Genomic DNA, 23227 nt, shown 5'->3' with positions numbered 1-23227 from the left:
AGCAGGTGCTTTTGTTCGTGAAATCACAGCTCTCTGTGCATTTTGAACACCTTCTGTTGAAATAAAATATTCAATTATGTAGGCTCCTTTCGACCTTTAAGGTTCTTAAACCGCACAAGAGTTGGGGTTCTTCTTGACAATAAAAAATGTTTCAGTAACTACTGCAAAATTTTTAAGTGCTTAACATTTTTGTTTCGTAAATTTGTACAGTTGCATTTCGAATCAAATTCGATTTTCTTTTTTTTTCAAGTCAAACGGGGGTTGATATGTTTATTGTAGGGAATGCAACCTCGTTCTCGCGAGATCTCGTGCTTTACGAGACTGGATTCATGGTCTCGCGAGATCTCGGTTAGCCCAAAATCTCGCGAGATTGCATTCCCCTGTATTGTATACTGACTTGTGGTTGAGTCCAGCAGGGTAGCATGCGCGGGATGTGTGGCGGAGGCGGGATGCGTGGCGGCGGCGTGTGGCGCGGCGGCGGGAGAGTACAGCGGCGTGTTCAACGAGTCGAAGTCTAAGGCGCCGTCGATGTTCAGCATCCTGCACACACACACACTATATTACTGTCACACCATTGACGTATATTCTATAGACACGAACGTCCATACAAACTATTTGTTCAAAATCTGAACTAAAATGGCAACCAAAACGTCACTGTTGTAATCAATTTATTCACTTGTACAACAAATAATTTTACTTATTTAACTAATATTTTTTATTCACATCCAAGTTTGCACTTAGACTCGCGTTTTATATTATGAGCGCCATTCCGTATACAACTAAAGGCATCAATATTGACACCATTCTAAAATCAGTTTGAATTCAAGTCAGTTGAACGCAATTAATGTTCGGAACGCCAAATCTAGTACGTAGTATATATATATCGATGTGTCACATTGTCAGGAATGGGAAATAATAGCCGACAAACAACTTGAGCACATTGCCCGTAGTGTGGAATTTTATTACTTTACTATAGCTACACTTAAAGTAGTTTGCCGGCTGCCATACTAATGTCATTAGATTTTAAAAACACCGATCTGGTACGAGTCTGTGGTCCTTACACAACTTTCTTATGGATACAAGAGAGGTAAACAGTTCCCTTGCAACATCTTTCAACATGAAACATTACTGGCATTAGAAACAGTTACTCGAATTAAACTAAATTATTTTTATAGTTGAGTTTATTTATCAATACACACATTCTGAACTGAGCTAAGGTACTGACCTATTCTGAGCTGAGAATCGATGAACGCGCTCCACCACCGAGGAGACATGTTCCACGCCCTTCTGCACGCCCCACACTAAGATACCGATCTGAAAATACATATACTGTCAGTAAAAAACAAAAGCAATACATCCTTATAGCAGTACTTACGAATATATATATATATATATATATATATATATATATATATATATATATATATATATATATATATATATATAGATATGTTGCGCAGTCGCATTCACATATTTTACCACATTATGTTCTATGATTCGCAAATTTATTCACAGATTACTGCACTCGTAAACACTAAGTTAGAACATTATACAGAATAGCGCCAACACATCGACATTATTACCATACTTGAATAGGAATAATATGAAAACCGAGTCCACAAGAATTGCCTCCTGGAGGTACAACTGTTAGTAGGTGATGAACCCACTGACCTTGACCCTGACGTCGGGCTCCAGCTGGTGGATCAGCCCGTACGGACTGACGGTGTGCTCGGGGCTGTTCTGACACGTGATGGAGATTCGAACTGTTCGCAACACCACCTCCGGCACCTTATATCAAATGTTACATAAAAAAAAATATCTTAATAACGATTGAGTATGAAGTAAAGAATTAAAAGTTAAACAACATTGTGTAATAAATTTAATTTATTTTTATTATTTAGAGTGATTTTTTACATTAATCGTCAAAATACGTATAACCGACCTAATCGTCATCTAAAATACATTTACTTATACCATATCGAGGAGGTGCTAGTCATAAAAATTCTAATAAAGAAAAATATAAAAATGGCACCATCAATTATTATTATTCTTTCAAACAAATATTTTTAACGCCAGCTGTCGATTAAAATTGTGAAGACAAGATCTTACTTATCTACCACTTCCAAGTTCTTGGTTTACTAACTTAACCAAAAAGTATGGCAACACTACTCACATCATAAGTCCCGGCCCACACGATCAACAAACTCTTCCTAAACCACACTCCCTTCGGATACAAATCCACCGTCCACTCGAGGAGTTTCTCCTGCGGCGACACGTCCGCTATCGACGGCCTGGTGGAGAATATGAAGGTCCTGGTATGATAGCATGGGAGGGAGTGGAAATTGTCCACTGCAAGCACTGAACCCCAGGTGTCTTCGGTGTAGAGGCGCGGCGTGAACAGCATGCGCCCGGCTTCTGTTTGCTGGACCTCTGCTACGCGCTCGTATTGACCTGTATAACAATATATATAATAATAACAGCCCTGTATGTACTTGCCCACTGCTGGGCACGGGCCTCCTCTACTGCTCAGAGGGATTAGGTCTTAGTCCACCACGCTGACGTAGTGCAGATTGGTAGACTTTATATACCCTCAAAATCGTTATAGAGAACTTCTCAGGTATGCAGGTTTCAGATATTTTCCTTCACCGTTAAAGTAAGCGATAAATCACAAAGAATAAACACATAATTTTAGAAATGTCAGAAGTTTTGTGCACTTGGGATTTGACATTGTGTATCTTGGATGGAAACCGTCAAACACTGTTCGGAAGGCAATTTACAATATTAATGTAATGTGCCCTTGTGTTTTGAACCTGCGGACATTCGTCTCGGCAGTAAATTCCACACTCACTCGCCACTTTTGTATTGAGCTGCAATACTATAATTCCATTAATCATCCATCGCCGACAACTGCCGAAAGGCCAAACTTTTTCATTGTTTTTCTATCTAAATTATTTAATAACATTATTACATATATATATAAAACTTTCAATTTTGATAGAATTCAGTACTCGGATTGATAATGAGTAGGACAACCCCTTTTATCCAATTCAATAATCGAATCTGATACCCTATGGCTCTTGTAACGGATACGCAACACAACTATGTCACAGTAGCAATAAGCAAAAATTTAATTCAAATTATTGAGTAATAACTAATCACACCTGACTGGTAGCTCATGGCGATCGCCATCCTCTCCATGAAGAACTCTTTGTGCTCCTGTATCAGCGGGCACAGCAGCAACCTGGCAAGTTGTTTGGGACACATCATTGGAAACCTAAATAAAATTATAGTGTAATTTTGTATTGTCAACTCTATAACCGAAGAAATACCGTATAAAAAGATACTCGAATTAAATAAACAAATCCAATAGCTTTCAATCCTTAGGTTCGACAGTGTAGCAGCTGTTTTCAAAAAATGATCCCAATCTCAATCTTCAATCCGATTCCGAGAGTGAACCAATCAAAATAACACATTTGTAAGCATGTCAAAATCACTTTGTTCTGATTGGTCCATTTTTAAGATAGATTTAAAAAAGGAATTTGGATCGTTCATTGAAAATGGCGTTAAATGAACCAATAGTAAAGTAATATGACATTCTTACAGATAACTTATATGGAGTGCTTTATTCTTACTGAGATGTTACAAATTTAGGATTGGAACAGTAAAACATTAAAAAAAAGCACATCCAAAAAGACTGCAGCCTTCGAGGTCACAGCCGATCAAATATTTAATTTAAAAAAATATATTATTGTAAAAAATAGGTAGATATTGTAATTGTGACTCTTCGGATAATCAACACTTTAGTCGGCCCCTAAAATAGTTTTATTCCAATGTCTAACATTCGCCTAAACATAAATCATCATACAAAAATAGTGTCATACCTAATATGCGAGAAGACAGCTGCGACGAGTGACTCCCAATGCGATTTCTTCTCGGCCTCGCTGAGATCGCTCGCGTCCAACTTCTCGCGCTGCTTGTTCAGCCACCGGACCACGAACCTAGGCAGTTGTACTCGTCAATTATAAATTAGGTAGGTACTTTACTACATTTAACATATTGACATGAATGACATTGAATGATCTATTTATCAGTGACCGCCACGCTCAGAGTGTGTTGTCCCGTACTGGCATATGGTAGCGCGACTCGAGCGACTGAGACAGCCTTAGGTACCTATCACTTGCGTACCCAAAAACACAACTACTGCATGAGCCGCAGTCAACGTGTTAAAATAAAATCGAGGATGGGGTCTAATATCCCTTTTTTATAAACAAACTCAATAGTTATCTTTAAATCGATCCTAAGAACGAACTAATAAGAAAATATTCCCTTCAATTGGAGAGGTGCCGCAATTCGGCATCGCGCGGATCCGAGCAGCTATCTTAGTGCAACAAAATGCTTGGGGCCGTCTTGTATGCGCCGGAAAACACCACCGCAGGTTTTGTTCAGTATGCCGGTGTGAGATATATGAGGTTAGGGACTCACAGGGGTAGTGGACTCGGTCTAATACTCGCTCGGATGATGCTATACTCCCAAGTGTCAACATTGGGCCGTAAGACCGGTGAAACCAATATAACCGTTCCACTCACGGCCCCAAGTAATGGTAGCGTTAGCGCGATTTTTGAGAAAAAGAAAAAAGAGGGCTATTATTATTATATACTAGCTGACCCGACAGACGTTGTCCCGTCTTAACTGTGAATTTGCAGCGCGCATTCTGTCAATCGCTGACAGTTATTTCAAACAATTGACAGTTATATAAAATTAATATTTTCGTTAAGTTTTCTAATTTTCCGCGCAGTTTTTTGATTTTTTTCTTTCATAAGAACCTTCTCCTGACAATAATAAACACAAACAAAATTATGAAATCGGTCCAGCCGTTCACGCGTGATGGCGTGATCAAGGGAAATAGGGATTCATTTTTATGTATATAGATAGTCAGGCAGGCAGTTGAGACAACTGATAATGCCGGTATCTCGCTATTACTACTAGTTTTAATTTGCAGCTAAGTACAGAATTGTCCAATCGGTCCAGGTCAGGTTAAGAACTCACTGGTAGAGACTCATCTCGTTGTGCAGCACGAGGTCGCTCTGCTGCAGCAGCGCCACGAGAGTCTCTCCCTCCAGCTCGCCCAGCTCCGTCTCCGCGCCGGTGCTGTCCGACCACACCCACTCCAGGTTCCACTTCACAAAGTTCTGGCACGCCTGTCACAAGTTGGTTTAAAGGATGTAGCCATAGTAAAGGTTTTATAAAAGATTTTGAAGCGCTAGCATATGGTATAATCATGCAAAAATTCGTACAACAAAACTTTATTTTTTAATCTTTCACAATGTATACAAACATTATGATAGTGAATGCTTTAGACATTTTCGACTCAAATATTATCTCCTTAATTTTGAGGGTCAAATTCAAATCACCAGAAGTAGATAGCCAATTGTGTAAGACATAATACCTTGATAATGAGTGCAATTAAATTTTAACTCACCTTGGCGACCTCATTGTGTCCGCATGCCATTGTGTACTGCATCCAGGCGATGAGCTGCCCGCGCTTGGCCGCGTGCGCGATGTGTTGCGACATGTAACTCAGGCATAATGATACCAGATCCTACACATTCAAAAAATATCGCAAAATTAACAAAATTATGTTTCATGTTGAATAAGAGTAGCATATTAACTAGCCCTTTATTTAATTAGCCCTATATTATATACTGTCCCACTGCTGGGCCCTGGTCTCTTCTACTACTGAGAGCGATTAGGCCTTAGTCCACCACGCCTAGTGGCCTAGTGCTGATTGGTAGACTTCACACACCTTCAAAATTCCTATAGAGACTTTTACTATATGTGGTGATAAAACTAACAGATACCATGTACAGATCATTAAATGTGCAAGTGCATAAACGAGTATAATTATCGGTAATTACCTTAACATTATATTTATCAGCAAGTGATAACACGGGAAGCACAGTGTGATATGATATCCTTATCTGGCCTGTATAAAAATACCTGGAAAACAATTCATACTCATTAAGTCCAGACTAGTTCAATAACAAAAACTTTATAAGTGACAAACACTATACTTCACTCAATCTCCAATAAGGGGCCGTTCAAGTACTACATAACGTAATTTGGAGGGAACGGGGGTCTCGTAAAATGTACGATGCGTTTCAGGGACGGGAGGGAGTCTTCGTACAACGCGTTATATAACATAGGTTTTTTTTATTTTAAAACAATAACAAAGGTAATTTAGGAGCTTTCTGGTACTTTGCGTGACATAATTGTGAATATTAGAAAAAAAATTACACTTTAGAGTTACGTAACTAGAGGCGGGGGCTAGGGCATAGGGGGCGTTACATAGGGGGTATAAAATCTTCAAAAATTACGTTACATTATCCTTGAACAGCCCCTAACTACATTGGAATGATGATAATAAAAATGAACCAATTAAAAGAAGGACTTATATGTGTGGATATAAGAATGAAACTTTATTCCGGTAAATTCATCTCTGCTACTGACATTAATGTATGGAATAAAAAATCTCTTATGAATTGCCAAATACAGCTATTAGGATAAGAGACTGAATTATTGCTGAAAACTATGAAAAATCGCGAAACATACATGGGGGTGATTCAGATACCCCAAGGGGTGCTCTATCTCTGGGCCTCTGCTTGACACAATTATTTGAAACATCCTGTTTAAATTATTACAGATGCTTTACCATTGTGAGAGAGCAATTTTAACCCATATAACATCGGAATGTTTACCGGCAAACATTCCGATGCTTTAATGATTAATAAATAAAAGTGTATTTACTTTAGAAAATGTGGAAAAACCGAAGCTGCTGTGGGCGTCTCCTGGAGTACAATCCGACTCTCGCGCCACTCACTCCACTCTCTGTTCATTAACATTACCTGCAAAATGTATTTGTTTTATATTAAACCTACTATTGCTTTACATTAGGTACTCTCTGAAAACTTACATGGCTCACAAAACTATCTTTAAACTAAAATATGTAAATGTATAAATAAAAAATATTATTTATTATCATGTATCATTAAAATGGAAAAAATTGTAAACCTATTTTATTGGTTTTCTTTATCAATATGATAAGCGTTTATGCAAAAGTATACTTTTAAAGGATGCTTTAAAGAGGACTGTTGTAAAATTTAATTTTAGTTGAAGTTAAAAAAAATATACATTGACGCTTGAAAGTCATATACCGAAAATGAATTATATAAACAATTTCAATCACCATTTTTATCTGTTATTTGATCTAGGTTTTGTAGGTCTAGGACAATTTAAATAACATTAGACTACATCTTTATAAAATAAAAAGTTGAATTTTTATGAACTTTAATATTAAAATCAAAACTTTAAAGTACCTTACTCAAAAATTTACTGAGTGTCGCTTAGATATGATTGCCTTGCAAGCGTTGACATGTACTCTCTTTTTAGTGAATAAAGGTTTTGATATTTGGAAATTGAAACATTTTTAATAAAATCAATTAAGTGTCCTTATATCTGTAACATGCCCACCTGAAACACCTCACTGCTGGCACATAGTATGAGTCTATGGGCTGGATACCCCACCCCAGCCACTTCCAAGGTGAGGTCACTCATCAGCTGCTCAGCGTAGAGTGTCGCTATCTTGAGCAACACGCTTTGTGAGTTGTCAACCTGAAATAAATTATTAGTTTTGAGGTGAAATATTAATATATTCTTATGCTGCATGTCGGTATAAATAGGGCTTCATAAAACAAAAGCAAGTTTTCATTATAAGATGTGATTGTCTAAGCATATTGGCTGTAAATATGGGCTGTGAACCTGTAGACCCTCGGTTCAATTATCAGGTAATTCTTGAAATTTAAACATGAGGAAAATATAAAATAAATTATTAGAATTAAGGATGGAGAGCTTGAAAATCTATAAATAATGTGATGAACACTAAATAAATATATCTTGTTTATAGCAAATAAATTTATGCATGATGTCAGAAGGGAACAAGCATAACAATTCGGATTATAATGAAAACAAACCAATTGAAAATGAAATCACATAACACATCACTGGAAATAATTATCATTAACCATGCAAATTAAAACATATGAATGCCGTAATAAAACAAAGGGACAATAAATGCAGTATGTACTTATTAGAATAAAGCGCCTGAGAAAATTATGAGGGACTCTTACCTCCAAGTCTTCATTGGTATCCTTTTCATTGGAATTTTTCTCTGACCCCGAAGAGGCTTTAGGTTCCGTTGTTATGAAACTCATTTTTAAATTGTGTTTTATTTCTTACTCCATTCACATTAAAAAAATAAGAATAATGTTCTTAAATAATACTACAAAATGGAATATTCATTTTTATGCTGTTTACAGATTGGTAACAATTGACATTTGTCAAGTGTCATATCACAACTCATATGACAAATCTATGTATTCGATTTTTAATATATAAGTCAGGGAATGAAATATAATTTATACATTAAGTATTATGGTTTGCTTTAATTCCCTTGATAATAATATATTTAATTAACCCCTGAAAAAAAAAAGAAAAAGAAAAATAATTTATTTTTATTTAAATTACCTATATTTTACCATTTGCGTAACATGAAACGTTACGGAACAACTGTCAAAATATATCAATTCGGTCAATTGTCCAATTGTCATAAATACGAACCCGAAAATTTTAAACTGAGTGAATAATATGTAATTTAGTGCTAACTGCATATTCATCCACCTAAACTAAAATGACTCGCAATATGGGTGATGACAGTATATTATTAAGATTATATAAAAGGAAGTACATGATAGTACTGACCACGTTAACAGTTGCAAGTTATATTGTTTATCAAGTGTGTTTATTCTTCACAATATCCGATCCGTCGACTAACAGATTCACGCCTTTAGTGGATCGTTTAGAAGTGAAGGATATGAAGCATTTGCGCTCGGAAGCCGATAGATATATAAACGAGAACGGTGTGATACGAGGTGTGTTCTACCCATACATGAAGAAGTACCGGCCAGATTCGAACAATGAATTTAAATGTTTGAATTCCGAACAGAAAATACCGTATGACCTTATAAATGACGATTACTGTGATTGCGAGGATGGTACGGACGAACCCAGCACCAATGCATGCCCCAATGGCATTTTTTACTGTGATTTCCAGCTATCGAAGCCTATCGCTTTACACCAAGTAGCGTCCAGTAGAGTTAACGATGACATATGCGACTGTTGTGATGGTTCTGATGAATTTCTTCACTCTAACACAAAATTGCTGTCGCAAAGCTCTTCCAGGCACTACAGGCATTATGTGACAAAATGTCCCAATATTTGTCAATAAAGTCATATATGTAAAGGTTTTAAAAGTGTTCCAATATACAGACATTATGAATGTTTGTTAGGTTTTTAAATATATAGCAAGAGTTTGTCATTCAGCCAGCTCAGCTCTTATCACATGTAAAATAATTCATAGATATCCATGAAAACATCTTGCCACTGCAATTATAAAGTCTTTAAATAATTTAAACTTTGAAAACCCACAATATCTGGTAAAAAATATGCGACATTTATATAATTCATTCTTTCCATGCCATGTTACAATGTAAATCATAATTTAATTTACAAATTATTGTTAAAACCTAGAACTTTTTGCTAAATAGATTATGTAATAAATGTACCAAATTACTCAGTTCATTAAACTGTATTTTGCTTTGCTGGGAACTTTGAATAGGGAGGAAAGATTGAATCATATAACATGACTTAGAATTGGTGTTTAGGAACAGTTTTCGTAATAACTTCTGTAAATACAATTTATAGTAGTTTCATGATATCAAGGGTGAGATCTATCACACATTTTGAAAATTTGAGACGGAGTCAAGAATGGGGAAATTATTATATATTTACGAAAACCAACATTTTTAGATTTAAAATACGTGTAAAGGTCTTAATTTGGAAATACTTGTAAAACAGGCTATCTGTGGCTATTTTTGACTCCTTCATGTACTAACTTGAAGTTAGCTGCATAGATCTCACCCTAAGTCTACTTTTAAGTTGTAAGAAATGTTAAGACTGAAATGTTTGTAAATATTAAATTATTTCACATAAACAAATTTTACTTAAATTCAGACAAATCCTTTATTTTCTCACAGCCTTAAAGATAAGAACAAGCAAGGTATTAAACAATTGAACAAAAGACATAGTGCCATTGCCATCACAACTAATGAAAATTTGTTATAATCAGTTTAATTTCTAAATAATACCATTATAAAATATATTGTTGATGAGTACTGAGTAGTTATAATAATATTGTGTTTTGTTATTTTTAGTAGCAAGAAATAGCTACTGTGTAAAATTTTTGGGTATAAATAAAAATAATTCAGTACGGTAAGTTTTAGCACATGTAAAAAATTTAAAGAGCAACAAAAATAAAATTCAAGTGTTCAAACCGAAAATATAATGAGAACATAATTCTAACTGCTTGCGCGTATTTTGATTTTTGCCTCCCATACAATGTAAATACTACCTACATCGGCAGAATATCTACAGATTCTACTATTCTACTATTTTAATTCCCAATACCTCAGATCTACCAATTGTCATGTCTAGAATTTTCTATGGCCATGTTCATTTGACGTTATCAGAATAAGGTAGTGCAGTAATAAACCACGGTAAAGGAAATCGATTTATTTACCGTTTTACACACCAAGACTTTAAATTGAATCATCATCAAAATTTTGTTTATGCATATTAAACCTTTCGAAAATTAAAGTTTAGTAACACTATTAAAATGGTTAAATCGTCAAACAATTAGATGGATACTACTAAGGTCACAATCGATTCCGGTAATTGATTGTTAAAGTTAGTTAATACAATATATCGTTACCTCCCTATTCAATTCAATCATTTATAAATTGACCGGCGGGTGTTGCGGTTGAATTTTCGAGAAAATTATTCAAAGAAATATTTACGCGAAGGACAGCGTGCTCTCCCATTGTTCAATTTTGTGAATAAGTTATTTATTAAACCAAAATGACCGTCGACGAAGGCGTTGATATCACAGGCGATCGCGGAGTTTTGAAGAGGATCATCAAAGTTGGCGAGGGTACGGAGACACCGAACCAAGGCTGCCATGTGTCTGTGCATTATACCGGGACATTATTAGACGGGACAAAGTTCGATTCCAGTCGGGATAGGAATGAACCCTTTCAATTCTGTCTAGGAAAAGGTTTGTCCATTCAATCTTTTTTAAATGTGTTTTTTGTCACTTCGCTTACATGACATGCGCTTTTCAAAATAGCAGGGAAATACATAGTTCTTTACGTTAATTAGATTACGTGCCGTAAACACAATATAATCGTTTATCAGACGCTGGAATTATATGTATGGGAGTTGATGTTTGGTTTTCAAAGCCCATGCATTTCTTTTGCTTTGTTTAAGTCAACAAGATCTTTGATTTAATAAGAACTGGATAATTATCCAAGGAATTATGTATAAGATACATGTTCTATGGATTTTGATAGATATTTCTCAAGGTGGATTTGTAAAAATGTGCCAGATAAAAAACTTTGGTATAAAGGCTCCATAGTGGTTCTATTTTTGGTCCAATGCACTGGTTCTACTACAGCCCACTGCATATCTACCATGGTTTCGAGGCAGGATTTCCATTAGTTTACACTCGCAAGAACTATTTAATTAATTGCACTGAATATAGTAAAATTTTGAAACATGATTTCAAATAATGCTTATCCTGGTGAAAATATATGTTATAGGAAAATACTTTATAAATTTGTCAAAAAACTTTTCTTTAGACTTAAAACTCAATGATTAATCCTCACAGTTACTGGCCTCCCAAGTTTTGTTCACGCATTTGATATTAACTAAGACAGATCACAGCTCAGGCCATGACCAACTGACACTAAGTGACTTACTGAGTTTCAATGATAATATTCATGTATAATTACTGAGGTTACACAATTGTGAATATGTAATCGTTTTATCCATAATTCAATACTTGAAATAAAGTAGTCTTCAAACAGTCTTTAATTAGGCTCAACTGAATTAATTACTTAACTTTTACTTTTTCATTGTATTTGTCATTTTATCATGATAGGGTTGCATGCAAAACTGTCTGAATGATTAATAAAAAAAATGACTATTTAAAACAATTTCATTTGACTCCACTCATGCGAGTTGTATAATTATTCAGGTTCCTGAGTAGCATTCCCTAATGAATGGCTGGGGCCGAAGCCAAGATGGCTTTCTGCAATAGTTAATGCTAAAGTTGTGTATGAGAATGATATATCCTTGTGAAAGACTTATCGATAGGATATGCTGTTCCTATATTATTGTTTATACTATCAGCATTGCCTTTTGTAGAAAGACATCTTCACTACAAGCTTTGAGTGACCCAATCTAAACAATAACATTGTTTTTATTTGCGTATTAAAATTTTCACATCCTCACCAGAAAACTGGAAGATTTCAAAACAATTTATAGTATCAAATATATTTATAATGTCTCCAATAGACTCGGTGATAAAGGCATGGGACATCGGCGTGGCGACGATGAAGAAGGGTGAGGTGTGTGTGCTGACGTGCGCGCCGGAGTACGCCTACGGCGCCTCGGGCAGCCCGCCAAAGATACCGCCCAACGCGACACTGCAGTTCGAAGTGAGTTCATCAAAATTTTATTTATTAGTTAGGATAACTTCTATTCACGATAGTCTAGTTGGTCATGTTCGCATGTTTAAAGCCCTATTGCACACACCTGACTTCGACCTCACGGGTCTATTATTTATTTTATTCTGTATCTAAAATCGTGCGCATTATCAGTGTAGGAAAATATCCTGAGGCAACCTACATACACGAGGATTATCCATAAGTATTTTCATAATGAAATCGAACAACTCATACTAGGCAGGCGAAGTGGACTTAAGCCTATTCCCTTTTCATTAGTAATAGAGGGCCGTGTTTAGGAATAATACAGTAATAGTTAGAACATAGTCAATAAAACAGTTTATTAGTAACGCCCACTTTTGGGGGATTTGGCTAACAATAGTTGGACTCGCGATTATATCACTCAGATTGTGTTGTTGAGAAAGATTGCATCGCGTCGTCGTCTTCATATTTATTCGTATATATAAATTTTAGACATCGTATTTATTGAAACAAGTTTTTATTTTATCGCATCTTACGACGAACAGACACCTAAAGAAAATAAGAATCTAGTTGTATTAACATTTTGTAGTAGTCTATCTCTGTGGTCGCCGGTTACTATTTAGTATGCCGTCGAAATTTTTTAGTTTACCTTTTACCTTAGTTTACCTTACGTCTACACTTTGCCGTCGATTTTTTTTAGTTTACTCATTCAGTCCTTACATTCATAATCATAATTTATTGTATTACTCTTTATAACTTCTGTACGCTCGTAGTTAACCATAATTTTATATTATAAATAGTTTTCTCAGCAAGTTAATTTATGTAATTCTTTATGTGGAAATAAAGAAAATCTGAATATGACCGTATAATAAACGGTCTGTTGATGGCGATTAAAGTGTTAAATAAAGTAAAAAAAAAACTTTTTGGGGCTACTTAACCTGCCACGCCATTACTCTGCAAGTTATAGCGATCGATAGTTCGAACAACCGTATTATTCATTAGCTGTTATTGACAGATCAGTCGGTTCGACCTCTAGTCTCTGCGAGTGTTCATGCCAACATTACGATAAGAACGTTAATAACAAGGCCTATGTTTTATGTAACAATAAGTTCCCATTAACATTGATAATTGCGGTTTCGACCAAAACCGCTATTTCCTTTGATACACGTTGGGATATAGAAAATTATATTTGGTAGTTAATTCTAGAAAATTCAAATAAAACTATTTTTGGGAATTTTATATTATAAATTACTCCCGACGTTTTGAAGACTTTACAGCCTTCGCGGTCACGGGGCGGACTTCGATCTGAGTTGAAAGAAAGTTATCATATAAAATCCGTAAAATTTGTTTCATTTTAAAGTCTAACATTCGCGTTAACGTAAGAAATCATTATTTTTGTAAAATGTTATTTATGATAAGAGCATAGGAGTTAAAATACATACAGAAATGTAATGAATTATGATTATCTGTCACTGATTGCATCTTTGATTGGCCTTGGTGATATTAGCGTAGAATGAGGTGGTGTGTATTTCTATAAATGAATGATGGGTGCACGACTGACTGGCTCGGTGGCGTAGTTGTATTGCAGTATGACTACCGCGCTGAGGTCTCGGGTTTGAAATGCGGGCCGGGCAAAGCGATGTTTGAAATTTTTTACTTTGTAATCAGCCTGACGTTTGGAATTTGTATCCGATAAGGCGACAGGCTCACCCCCTTTCACGTCATAGCGCGGAATATACAGGACGAAAAGTGATCGCACCGGTGGCACCTCTGCCATAAAACATACAAGGCTTGAATGTGGGTGTGTGTGGGGACTGAGGACGAATTACGTATCAAATAGCGGAACCTCGCCCCCACCACCCTTCACCGTATGTGAGACACTAATTTTACACCCATTTTGATAATTAAATATACCAATTCGAATAATTTGGAAAAGAAAAATGTGGTTGTGTAAAAAACGCCGCGAGACTCCGGGCGGTTGCCCGGTTCGTTTCACCTTAGCGCCGTATCTGATTAGGGTAAACAGAGCTCGTTACAGCTGCCCATTGACTCGTGTAAGCAATATAATGAACAGTATGGCCTATCATTATTATCCAGTCGGAAACCATGAGAGGCGCCATAAAGCATAAATAACATAGTCGCCACGCGTGACTCAATTTAAGCTGGCCATCTCCGAGTGACCGTACTGTACCAGTACAGCACAGTGTTGGGGTCACTGTGGTCATAGGATTTAAAATTATTTTACCTAGACTTCGGACGACCGACACCTCAGTCCGTCTTGTGACCATGAAATCTGCAGTCTTCGAAACGTCGAGAGAAAATCATAACATAATCCGTTATAAAATCCGAAAACCAGTTATATTTCCAGTATTTAAAATTTTCAAATCCCATGTTAAGTGGATAAAGTATAAATTTGAATGTCCTTGACCTTCTACTTCTATTCTTCTTCTTTCTTCTTGAAATAGTTGAGGCGGTGGACTCACTGATGCATTCTTGGCACTGATTCCATATAAAATTCCAGATTGAAATGCTTGACTGGAAACTGGAAGATTTGAGTCCGGACAAGAAGAACGGCATCCTGCGACACATCATCACAAAGGGCAGCGGTTTCGACAGCCCCAACGATGGTGCTCTGGTCACAGGTAATTTCTACTTCAGTATCGAACAGAAGTAATTTAGAAACTTAAGACCCTCTAAGCAAACGGTCTTTAGTATTCTTTCCATACACTTTCGGCGCAAGAGCTACGGCAGTAATATGCAAAGATTAACGAATAATATTTCTAAAATCAATTTTAGGTCATAAAATATTCTTCATTAAATTGCCTATTTAATAGTGTTGGTTTCAAATTAAAATATTGTGTAGTCTAGGAGATACACGGAATCAATAATGTAAGTAGCATTTTTATTGTGAAATTAATGTCACAATATCCACATTATAAAAAAATAAATATTATGTCCACTGGTTACAATGTTCTACAAACAACAATGACTACACACTGCTGCTTAGCGGCAGAAATAGACATTGCGGACCACCGCAATGATGAAATCAAATTATTATGATATTCAAGTAATTACAGTTATTTCTCTAGGGACTTTCTGTCGACGCATGAAAGCGGGATCAGTTTTCTTTTGTTGAATCCGTAACAATGGTAACCTGAGAGACATAGTGTTGGTTACAAAACGGGTGGACCCGTTGTTTTTAATGATAAATTAATTAACAATAGTCATCTCAATGTAAAACATCATTCTCTTCTTCATCACATTTCAGGAAAAAACAATTATTTTTAGCTGTTGTTTTTTTTCGAACGCTCGCCTTTGCCGACCGGTCGCCATTTAGGCTATTTCGAAAGACTCGCATAGTAATTACTATATTCAAGTCGTTTTTGGTTTTATGGGAAAATTGGGATTATTTTTTTTTTACTCGGCTTCTTGCAATATTTGGCGACTTTTAGGCTACTACGAATTATTGGAGACTTTCACTATCATCCACTGTCTTTTAAATAAATTGGGAAATGTAGATCTTTTGTTTATTTGTTACATCACGGTTTTTCTTTTCATACGGTTGTTGTATTATGACGAATATCGGCGAACTGGACCGCCATTTATCTGGCAACACTGCGATAACCACCTACAATCCTAGACGAACGGGTTTATGTCGTTAACTTAAAAACAAGGAACTTTAGAGAGAAGTTTGGTCATTTTGAACTTTATTGAATATTTGTTTTTTCCTATAGTCGAACTCGAAGGCAAACTGCAGGCGGACGGCAAGGTTTTTGACACCAGGACGGTAACATTCAACCTTGGAGAAGGCAGCGACCACAACATCTGCGAAGGAGTCGAGAGAGCCCTAGAGAAGTTCCTCAAAGGAGAGAAGTCACGGCTCATCATCAAACCCAAGTATGCCTTCAAGACCAAAGGAAACCAGGAGTTGGGTGTGCCACCAGATGCAACCGTTGAGTATGAGGTCACGTTGACCAACTTCGAGAAGGCGAAAGATTCTTGGCAGATGGACGGTGCTGAGAACTTGGATAATGCAAAGATATTTAAGGAAAAAGGAACAAATTACTTCAAGGAGTCCAAGTATCAGCTGGCCATTAAGATGTACAAGAAAGTGGTCTCGTTGCTTGACGACTGTGAGTACTCATGAATTACTTTTGTTTTGCGAAAATAAACTAATTAAGTAACTTCATATAATTATGTAAACGACTTCTTAATTGTTCCATACAGTGGCGTAGTTATGTAACTAAGACAGAAGATGCAAAATAGAAATGGGCTCCAATAAAGTTTTTGGTGCCTAGTTAAGCTTAGTTAGTTTTCGCAGGGTGATTGCCTAAAAACGGTCAGTGTCGGTGGAAAGGGGCCTGGCTTCGGGGGACACGGACCCCGCTGCACCGCACCACTTACCCCGAAGTTACGCCCCTGGGTCAATATAATATCAAAACTAAAAAATCCAAAATTCTTCATCTAGTGGCGAATAACACCATCGAACCAGAAGAGATCAGGGCGAAGGCCAAAGAGCTGTTGACATCGGCACACTTGAACTTGGCCCTGGTGTACCTGAAGGTGACTCCGGTGCATCACTTCGAAGCCAGGGAGCACGCCACGAAGGCGCTCAAGTTTGACGAAAACAACGTGAAGGGTCTGTTCAGGTAAGATCATCGTGCCATGATTCTTTTAGGATTTGAATATGTTTATGACTAATGATTAGTGGAGATGAACATTATGGTCGAAATTTGTCAAAAATTTTAATGTAATCACTACTCACTACATATAGTCCATTGAAAAGTTACATTTGGGGTTGCGTTTTTTAGAGGACGCAATTTTATTTTTTTGAAGTGTAGGGGGGGTCAGTCTAAAGCTAAAACCAAGTTTGTGGGGTCGCCACCCTTGTCCCACGGCCGCCATCTTGAAAATAAGGGTTGAAATGGTTTTTACGATGTATCTCTTAAACTATTTATCTGACAAAAAAAATGTATAAACATTTTTTGTTGCAAATTAAATTCTCTACAACTTTGGTCTTGTAACTTTTGTCGTAGAACTATAAATAAAAAAGTTATAAGCGAAAATGTTAAGAAATTCAATGTTAAGCAATGTTCATTGCAACGTCATCAGAACGTGTGTTTATAAGGTTCATAATACTTTTTTGTACTCTCATTAATACCCAAATACCCAAGGGACTATTAGGGAACAAAAGAACATCTGCCTGCTATTATTATTATTATTTCTAACCTCTCTTATTGTAAGAATAGCTGATAATATTGTGTTGAAGCTGTAGTAAGTAAGTTATTTATTAGCATTTTGACTTTTAAAAGTCTTTTAAAAGTCAAAATGCTAATAAAAAAAAAGTAGTTTTCACTAAAGTTAAAATCGTGTCTAAAATCATTCGAAATCGAATAAAATACATCCGCACGTACAGAAATATGTAGCACAACTAAAAGATATAAGTTGAACGACAACTTCAACATAATATTATCAGCTATTCTTACAACAACAGAGGTTAGAAATAATAATAATAATAGCAGGCAGATGTTCTTTTGTTCCCTAATGGTCCCTTGGGTATTTGGGTATTAATGAGAGTACAAAAAAAGTATTATGACCCTTATAAACACACGTTCTGATGACGTTGTAATGGACATTGCTTAACATTGAATTTCTTAACATATTCGCTCATAACTTTTTTATTTATAGTTCTACGACAAAAGTTACAAGACCAAAGTTGTAGAGAATTTAATTTGCAACAAAAAATGTTTATACATTTTTTTTGTGAGATAAATAGTNTAAGAGATACATCGTAAAACCATTTCAACCCCTATTTTCAAGATGGCGGCCGTGGGACAAGGGTGGCGACCCCACAAACTTGGTTTTAGCTTTAGACTGACCCCCCCTACACTTCAAAAAAATAAAATTGCGTCCTCTAAAAAACGCAAGGTAAGGCCTAAAAAATGTAACATTTCAATGGACTAATAGTATAAAACAAAGTCGCTTTCTCTGTCCTTATGTATGCTTAAATCTTTAAAACTACGCAACGGATTTTGATGCGGTTTTTTTTAATAGAGTGATTCAAGAGGAAGGTTTATATGTATAATAATAACATCCATTAAATAGTGGAGAAATACAGTTATTTTGTTATGTTATACCCGTGCGAAGCCAGAGCGGGTCGCTAGTAACAAATAAATTGTATATTCAGGAGGGGACAAGCCTCACTCGGTCTCGGTGAGGCGGAGGCGGCGCTGAGGGACTTCCAGAAAGTGGTGGAACTCGAGCCGCAAAACAAGGTTAGAGGAATAAATGACCTAAAAAAAAGTTTATTTACTTATTAAGTATTTTAACATTATCATAACATTTTTACTTTATTTCCAAACAAGGGAGTTGATTTTTTAATCCCGATGTAAAACGGGTGTTATATGTTTTAGGTGTTGTATCTGTGTGTCTGTATGTCAGTCTGTGGCATCTTAGCTCCCAAACGAATGGACCAATTGTGCTGCGGTTTTTTGTTTGTAATATATTAAAAGAAAAAACAAACATTTTCAATTTTAAAATTTTTTGTGCCAAAAGGGTTGTTTATTTTATTTTAAAAAGAATTTTATAAATATTGTATTTATGTATAGTCTAGTATCAAGCAATCTGCCGATCCCATCTTTCAGTTTTGTAAAGTTACTTCTCTACAATAACTCCATCCTTTTCATTTGCCAGGCGGCTGCCAACCAGTTGATCGTGTGCCGCGCGACGATACAGAAACAGAAGCAGAAGGAGAAGCAGCTGTACGCCAACATGTTCGACAAGTTCGCCAAACACGACTCGGAGGTAACAGGTTCGCGTCTACACGCGCCGCCACTGCACTGCACTCTACTGTATTAAATATATACAGGGTCATTTTGACATTGCGGCACTCTACTGCATTAAATATATATAGGGTCATTTTGATATTGAGGCAATTGAAAATGAAATTAAATGAAAAAAAATCATTCATATACAAACGAATATTTTCATCGAAAATCTCATCCGTTGTGGAATTGATTTCAATTATTATTATATTGCTGATATGTTGCTCTTTGAGGTTAAATCTTTGTGTTGGAAGGATTCGGGTTTGGATATTTAAAAATACATTTTGGGTAATGTTAGGATGTTGAGTCTTTTGGTTTTAGTTATTTTAGGCTTTAGCTTTCGAATTTTTTAAACATTTTGTAGTTTAGAATAAACCACATATTCATTTTTAACTTTTACAACTTTGTGCCGAAAATCATCCATAAATAACTAATTTGTTCAGCTACATTTTCGGCTTTATTTGTCAATATTTTTTAAACATTTTATAGGTGTATGTGAATGTATTTCAGACAAAGAATATTAATAGTAGCATTAGGGTGTGCATAAATAAAATTACTTTTTACTAGTCTATTTTTTTTAACATTATAAAGTTTTTTTTCTAGAATTTAAGTTTATGGTTTTATAACGTAATATTAAATTAACCCTGAATATAACGCGTCTCTCTGTAAACTGCGCCGCACTGCTTTATATAACTAGACAGGTTGGGTCTCTCGCTGCACGTCAAAGTAGTGCCTCCCTACTTCTTGTATATTAATTGATTCTGGAATACGACCCTGACCGGCTACGGCTGGGTTTTATATTTCTTTGAGCTTACCCGTTGGATAATTATCTACGTTATTCTTCATTGTTTTGCTGAAATAAGCTTATTGAGAACACAGCTTAATGGCTTGTATATTATTCGAAATTATAAATATTCCTAATCGCTATCTTTGGATCGATACCAAACTCACACAAACAAACTCTATTCTGGTTCGTCCATTTTGCGACCGGTCTGAAGTTAGCGATGGGTAACTATCAGTTGTATTAAGATTATTTATAAGTGATATTCAAATTTCGCCCAACAGATCGAGAAGATAAGAGCTAGAGAACAAGTGGACGTGATTGGGGAGAAGGTGGGCGAGTGGGGCACCGGCGAGGGCGAGTGGACGGACGAGCAACGAGACCGGAAACCGACCGAGTTTGAGAAAGAGAACCCCAACATACTGATGTTAGACAAGGACGGACAGTTTGAGAACATGTGAGCAGTTTGTTTGTAAATTAGTAGCGCATTGTTCCTTTGTACATAACGACTTCAATCTCATGGGAGTGGTAGGATCTTACGAAAAAATCGCCAAGAGCTGATACGCAAATAAGACGGCATAATTGTGTCGACTAGCGAGGAGTTTCCATCCATACCATCTCTCGTCAGTCGACAATATCTGGGCATTACTGAACTTAACATTAGATGCAGTGGGTTGCAATTGCTAAGGCCGTATTAAAAAAAGAAATTATAAGCTGCAAAACTACGATACTATACTTTGCATACAGACCATAATCAGCATTATCATAATATATCAGACCAATTATGCCGGAACAACACTATGACCAACGACAATTACGTACTATGTGAAATCAAATACCACATTTATAAATTTAAATTATTGCTTCAAGTCGTGGACGCCTTGGTGTGGCCCCATCATGAAATTAGAATATCTCCTTCATAGTGAGGTTTTGCTTTTTCATATTAGATAGAAATTGTTTTATAGGTGGTGAGATTTTAGTCATTATGTACCAGGGATTTTAGTTTAGGGCTGCTGTCTTAGTATTACATAGACAAATGGTAAAAAAATAGGTACATATTGTGGGCGATGGGTGTGAATGAGTGACTATCCATGAAAAATAGTGTTTGAACGAAAGAGAATGCATTTGGTATTGTGGCAGCCCTATTATAAATAATCTAATCTAACCTTAAACAACGGTAACCACAAAAATATTCTTGCGTAAAGATTTTTACTTCAAAGTATAAAATTACTTCTGGTTTTTAATCGGGATTTTTTTAAAAATTTTAACTTAAATTCAGCTGTTCCGGTAAAATACATTGAAGCATAATAAGTGACAAGAATAAAACTGTATACCAACGAAATGTCAATCATAAAGGCTAGTTTCCTATGTTCGATTTTTTTTATTATTTTATATGTAACAGAAAATAATATTAAAAAAAAATTCTTCTGTGAAATCAGCATCAATATTGATTGAAAAATAAAGTCGTTATCTATATTTGAAATATTGTTGTAAGCAAAAGTGGGGGCGTGGTGGGGCTATCGCGCTGTCCTTTTCTCACTCAAGCAGCTATATGGCCAGTGGCACTGGGTGACGTCACATTTCACTAATACTGTAATTTGACAGCTTCCTTTTCCACCAAATTTCAAAGTTTTATTTTTATTATTTCGTGGAGTTTGAAAATTCTTTTTTCGATACATTTCGAATGAATTACATATATGATAATTGTATTTAAAAAAGTCGTCAACTACCCTATTACATTAAATAGACATTGATATAATAATCGCAGTTTATACCCCACCACTGCTAACTTCCAAATAACGTGTATTCATATTTGTTATTGTTTGCTTTTCGGTGATGGGGAAACATCGTGAGTAACCTTCCATACCAGAGATCTTCATGAGATTTGTTACTGTCATCGATCCGCACTGACTTACAATGTTATGTTCAGTTTAGCGATGTTGTTGTACATGTTGAGTTACACTTGTTGCACAACAATTGTGTAATATGTGGTCTAGAACAGTCTTGAACTCCAGTATTAAAAAAGAAAGAATAAAATAGTTTATCATTTACCAGAACATTGTTTAGAAATTAGCACTCGTGTGTGCCCCAAAATCTCCAATTCGTTATACACATCCACTGGCATTTATCTATCATGACTTATTTAGGTTCAGGTATTTAAGAATTGTAAGATTAATATTTTTGTCAAATTATTTGTCTATTGTCATTGTTGTTAACTATACCAGCGATAAAGACACGGCAACTTTTAAAAAAATATATATTACATTAGTCATACATAATATTCTGTAATTTTTTAATATTTGTCTTCAATATCAAATTAAGATGTTACCATAACCGATACATGAATTTTGTTAAATTGATGTAAACTTCCGTAGATGCATAGCACAATTTTATTGTTTTAAAAATATTATGTTTTTATGATTTAATGGTGTAAAACATTTTTCAAAAGGTGATTGGCGGTTTTTTATATTATTATACTCATCTTTTGAACAGTGAGTGTTGCCAGTAATAAATTATGGGTTGGTATACACTGGTTTATTATGTATATTTTTTATTGTGTATCTCTTTTTTTATATCGTACTAAATATGTACTGTTAAAAAAATGAAATAAGTTACAAATCTATGTATTAGCGATCTCTTCACCAAATCGAGTATGTAAGTAATTTGTTTTTAAGTATATTTCAAACAATTCCAGTCTTAGTTTGTATCGTTAAGATCTTTTACATATGGTCAATATTGAAGATGCAGTAGTGCGTAAGCCGAAGTACTATCAGACGAACATCTCTGTTCAATTGTATAAAAGAAAGCATTCTTATCTCCATCACATAAAGGCTATACTATCTTCAATATAGGCCACATGTACACGGTCCATAAGTTCACTCGCTGTGTTTTGTTATTATGGTAATAAATAAATTTAGTTTTTATGTATCTGTTGTTTCTATAAACCTACTTCAATATAATTTTTT

General features: G+C 35.6%; 2 protein-coding genes across 3 annotated transcripts; one reads left to right on the top strand and one right to left on the bottom strand.

Moving 5' to 3' along the window:
* Positions 1–105: 105 nt before the first annotated feature.
* On the bottom strand, positions 106–8422 carry LOC119190113 (BTB/POZ domain-containing protein 17-like). The gene is made up of 13 exons (XM_037441177.1): positions 8184–8422; positions 7528–7668; positions 6805–6902; positions 5916–5997; positions 5480–5599; positions 5047–5198; positions 3882–3998; positions 3162–3274; positions 2174–2451; positions 1672–1788; positions 1226–1314; positions 398–540; positions 106–161 (listed from the first exon to the last, which is right to left on the bottom strand). Exons 1-13 carry the CDS (start codon positions 8265–8267, stop codon positions 106–108), a joined length of 1590 nt encoding a protein of 529 aa, XP_037297074.1. The 5' UTR covers positions 8268–8422.
* Positions 8423–8557: 135 nt separating this feature from the next.
* Positions 8558–23189, top strand: LOC115442213 (FK506-binding protein 59). 2 transcript variants are annotated; one of them, XM_030167212.2, is made up of 8 exons: positions 8558–11224; positions 12526–12668; positions 15178–15298; positions 16391–16789; positions 17125–17305; positions 18844–18931; positions 19350–19460; positions 20546–23189. In XM_030167212.2, the coding sequence occupies exons 1-8, from the start codon at positions 11029–11031 to the stop codon at positions 20720–20722; spliced, it is 1416 nt and encodes a 471-aa protein (XP_030023072.1). In that variant the 5' UTR covers positions 8558–11028; the 3' UTR covers positions 20723–23189. The 2 variants fall into 2 exon arrangements, with proteins under 2 accessions (XP_030023072.1, XP_030023073.1); XM_030167213.2 differs by having other exon boundaries at positions 19350–19467.
* The last annotated feature ends 38 nt before the right edge of the window (positions 23190–23227 follow it).

Source organism: Manduca sexta, chromosome 21 (genome assembly GCF_014839805.1).
Source record: "Manduca sexta isolate Smith_Timp_Sample1 chromosome 21, JHU_Msex_v1.0, whole genome shotgun sequence".
NCBI lineage: Eukaryota > Metazoa > Arthropoda > Insecta > Lepidoptera > Sphingidae > Manduca > Manduca sexta.
The sequence above is the reverse complement of the archived record's forward strand: the minus strand, read 5'-3'. Positions and strand labels throughout refer to the sequence as shown.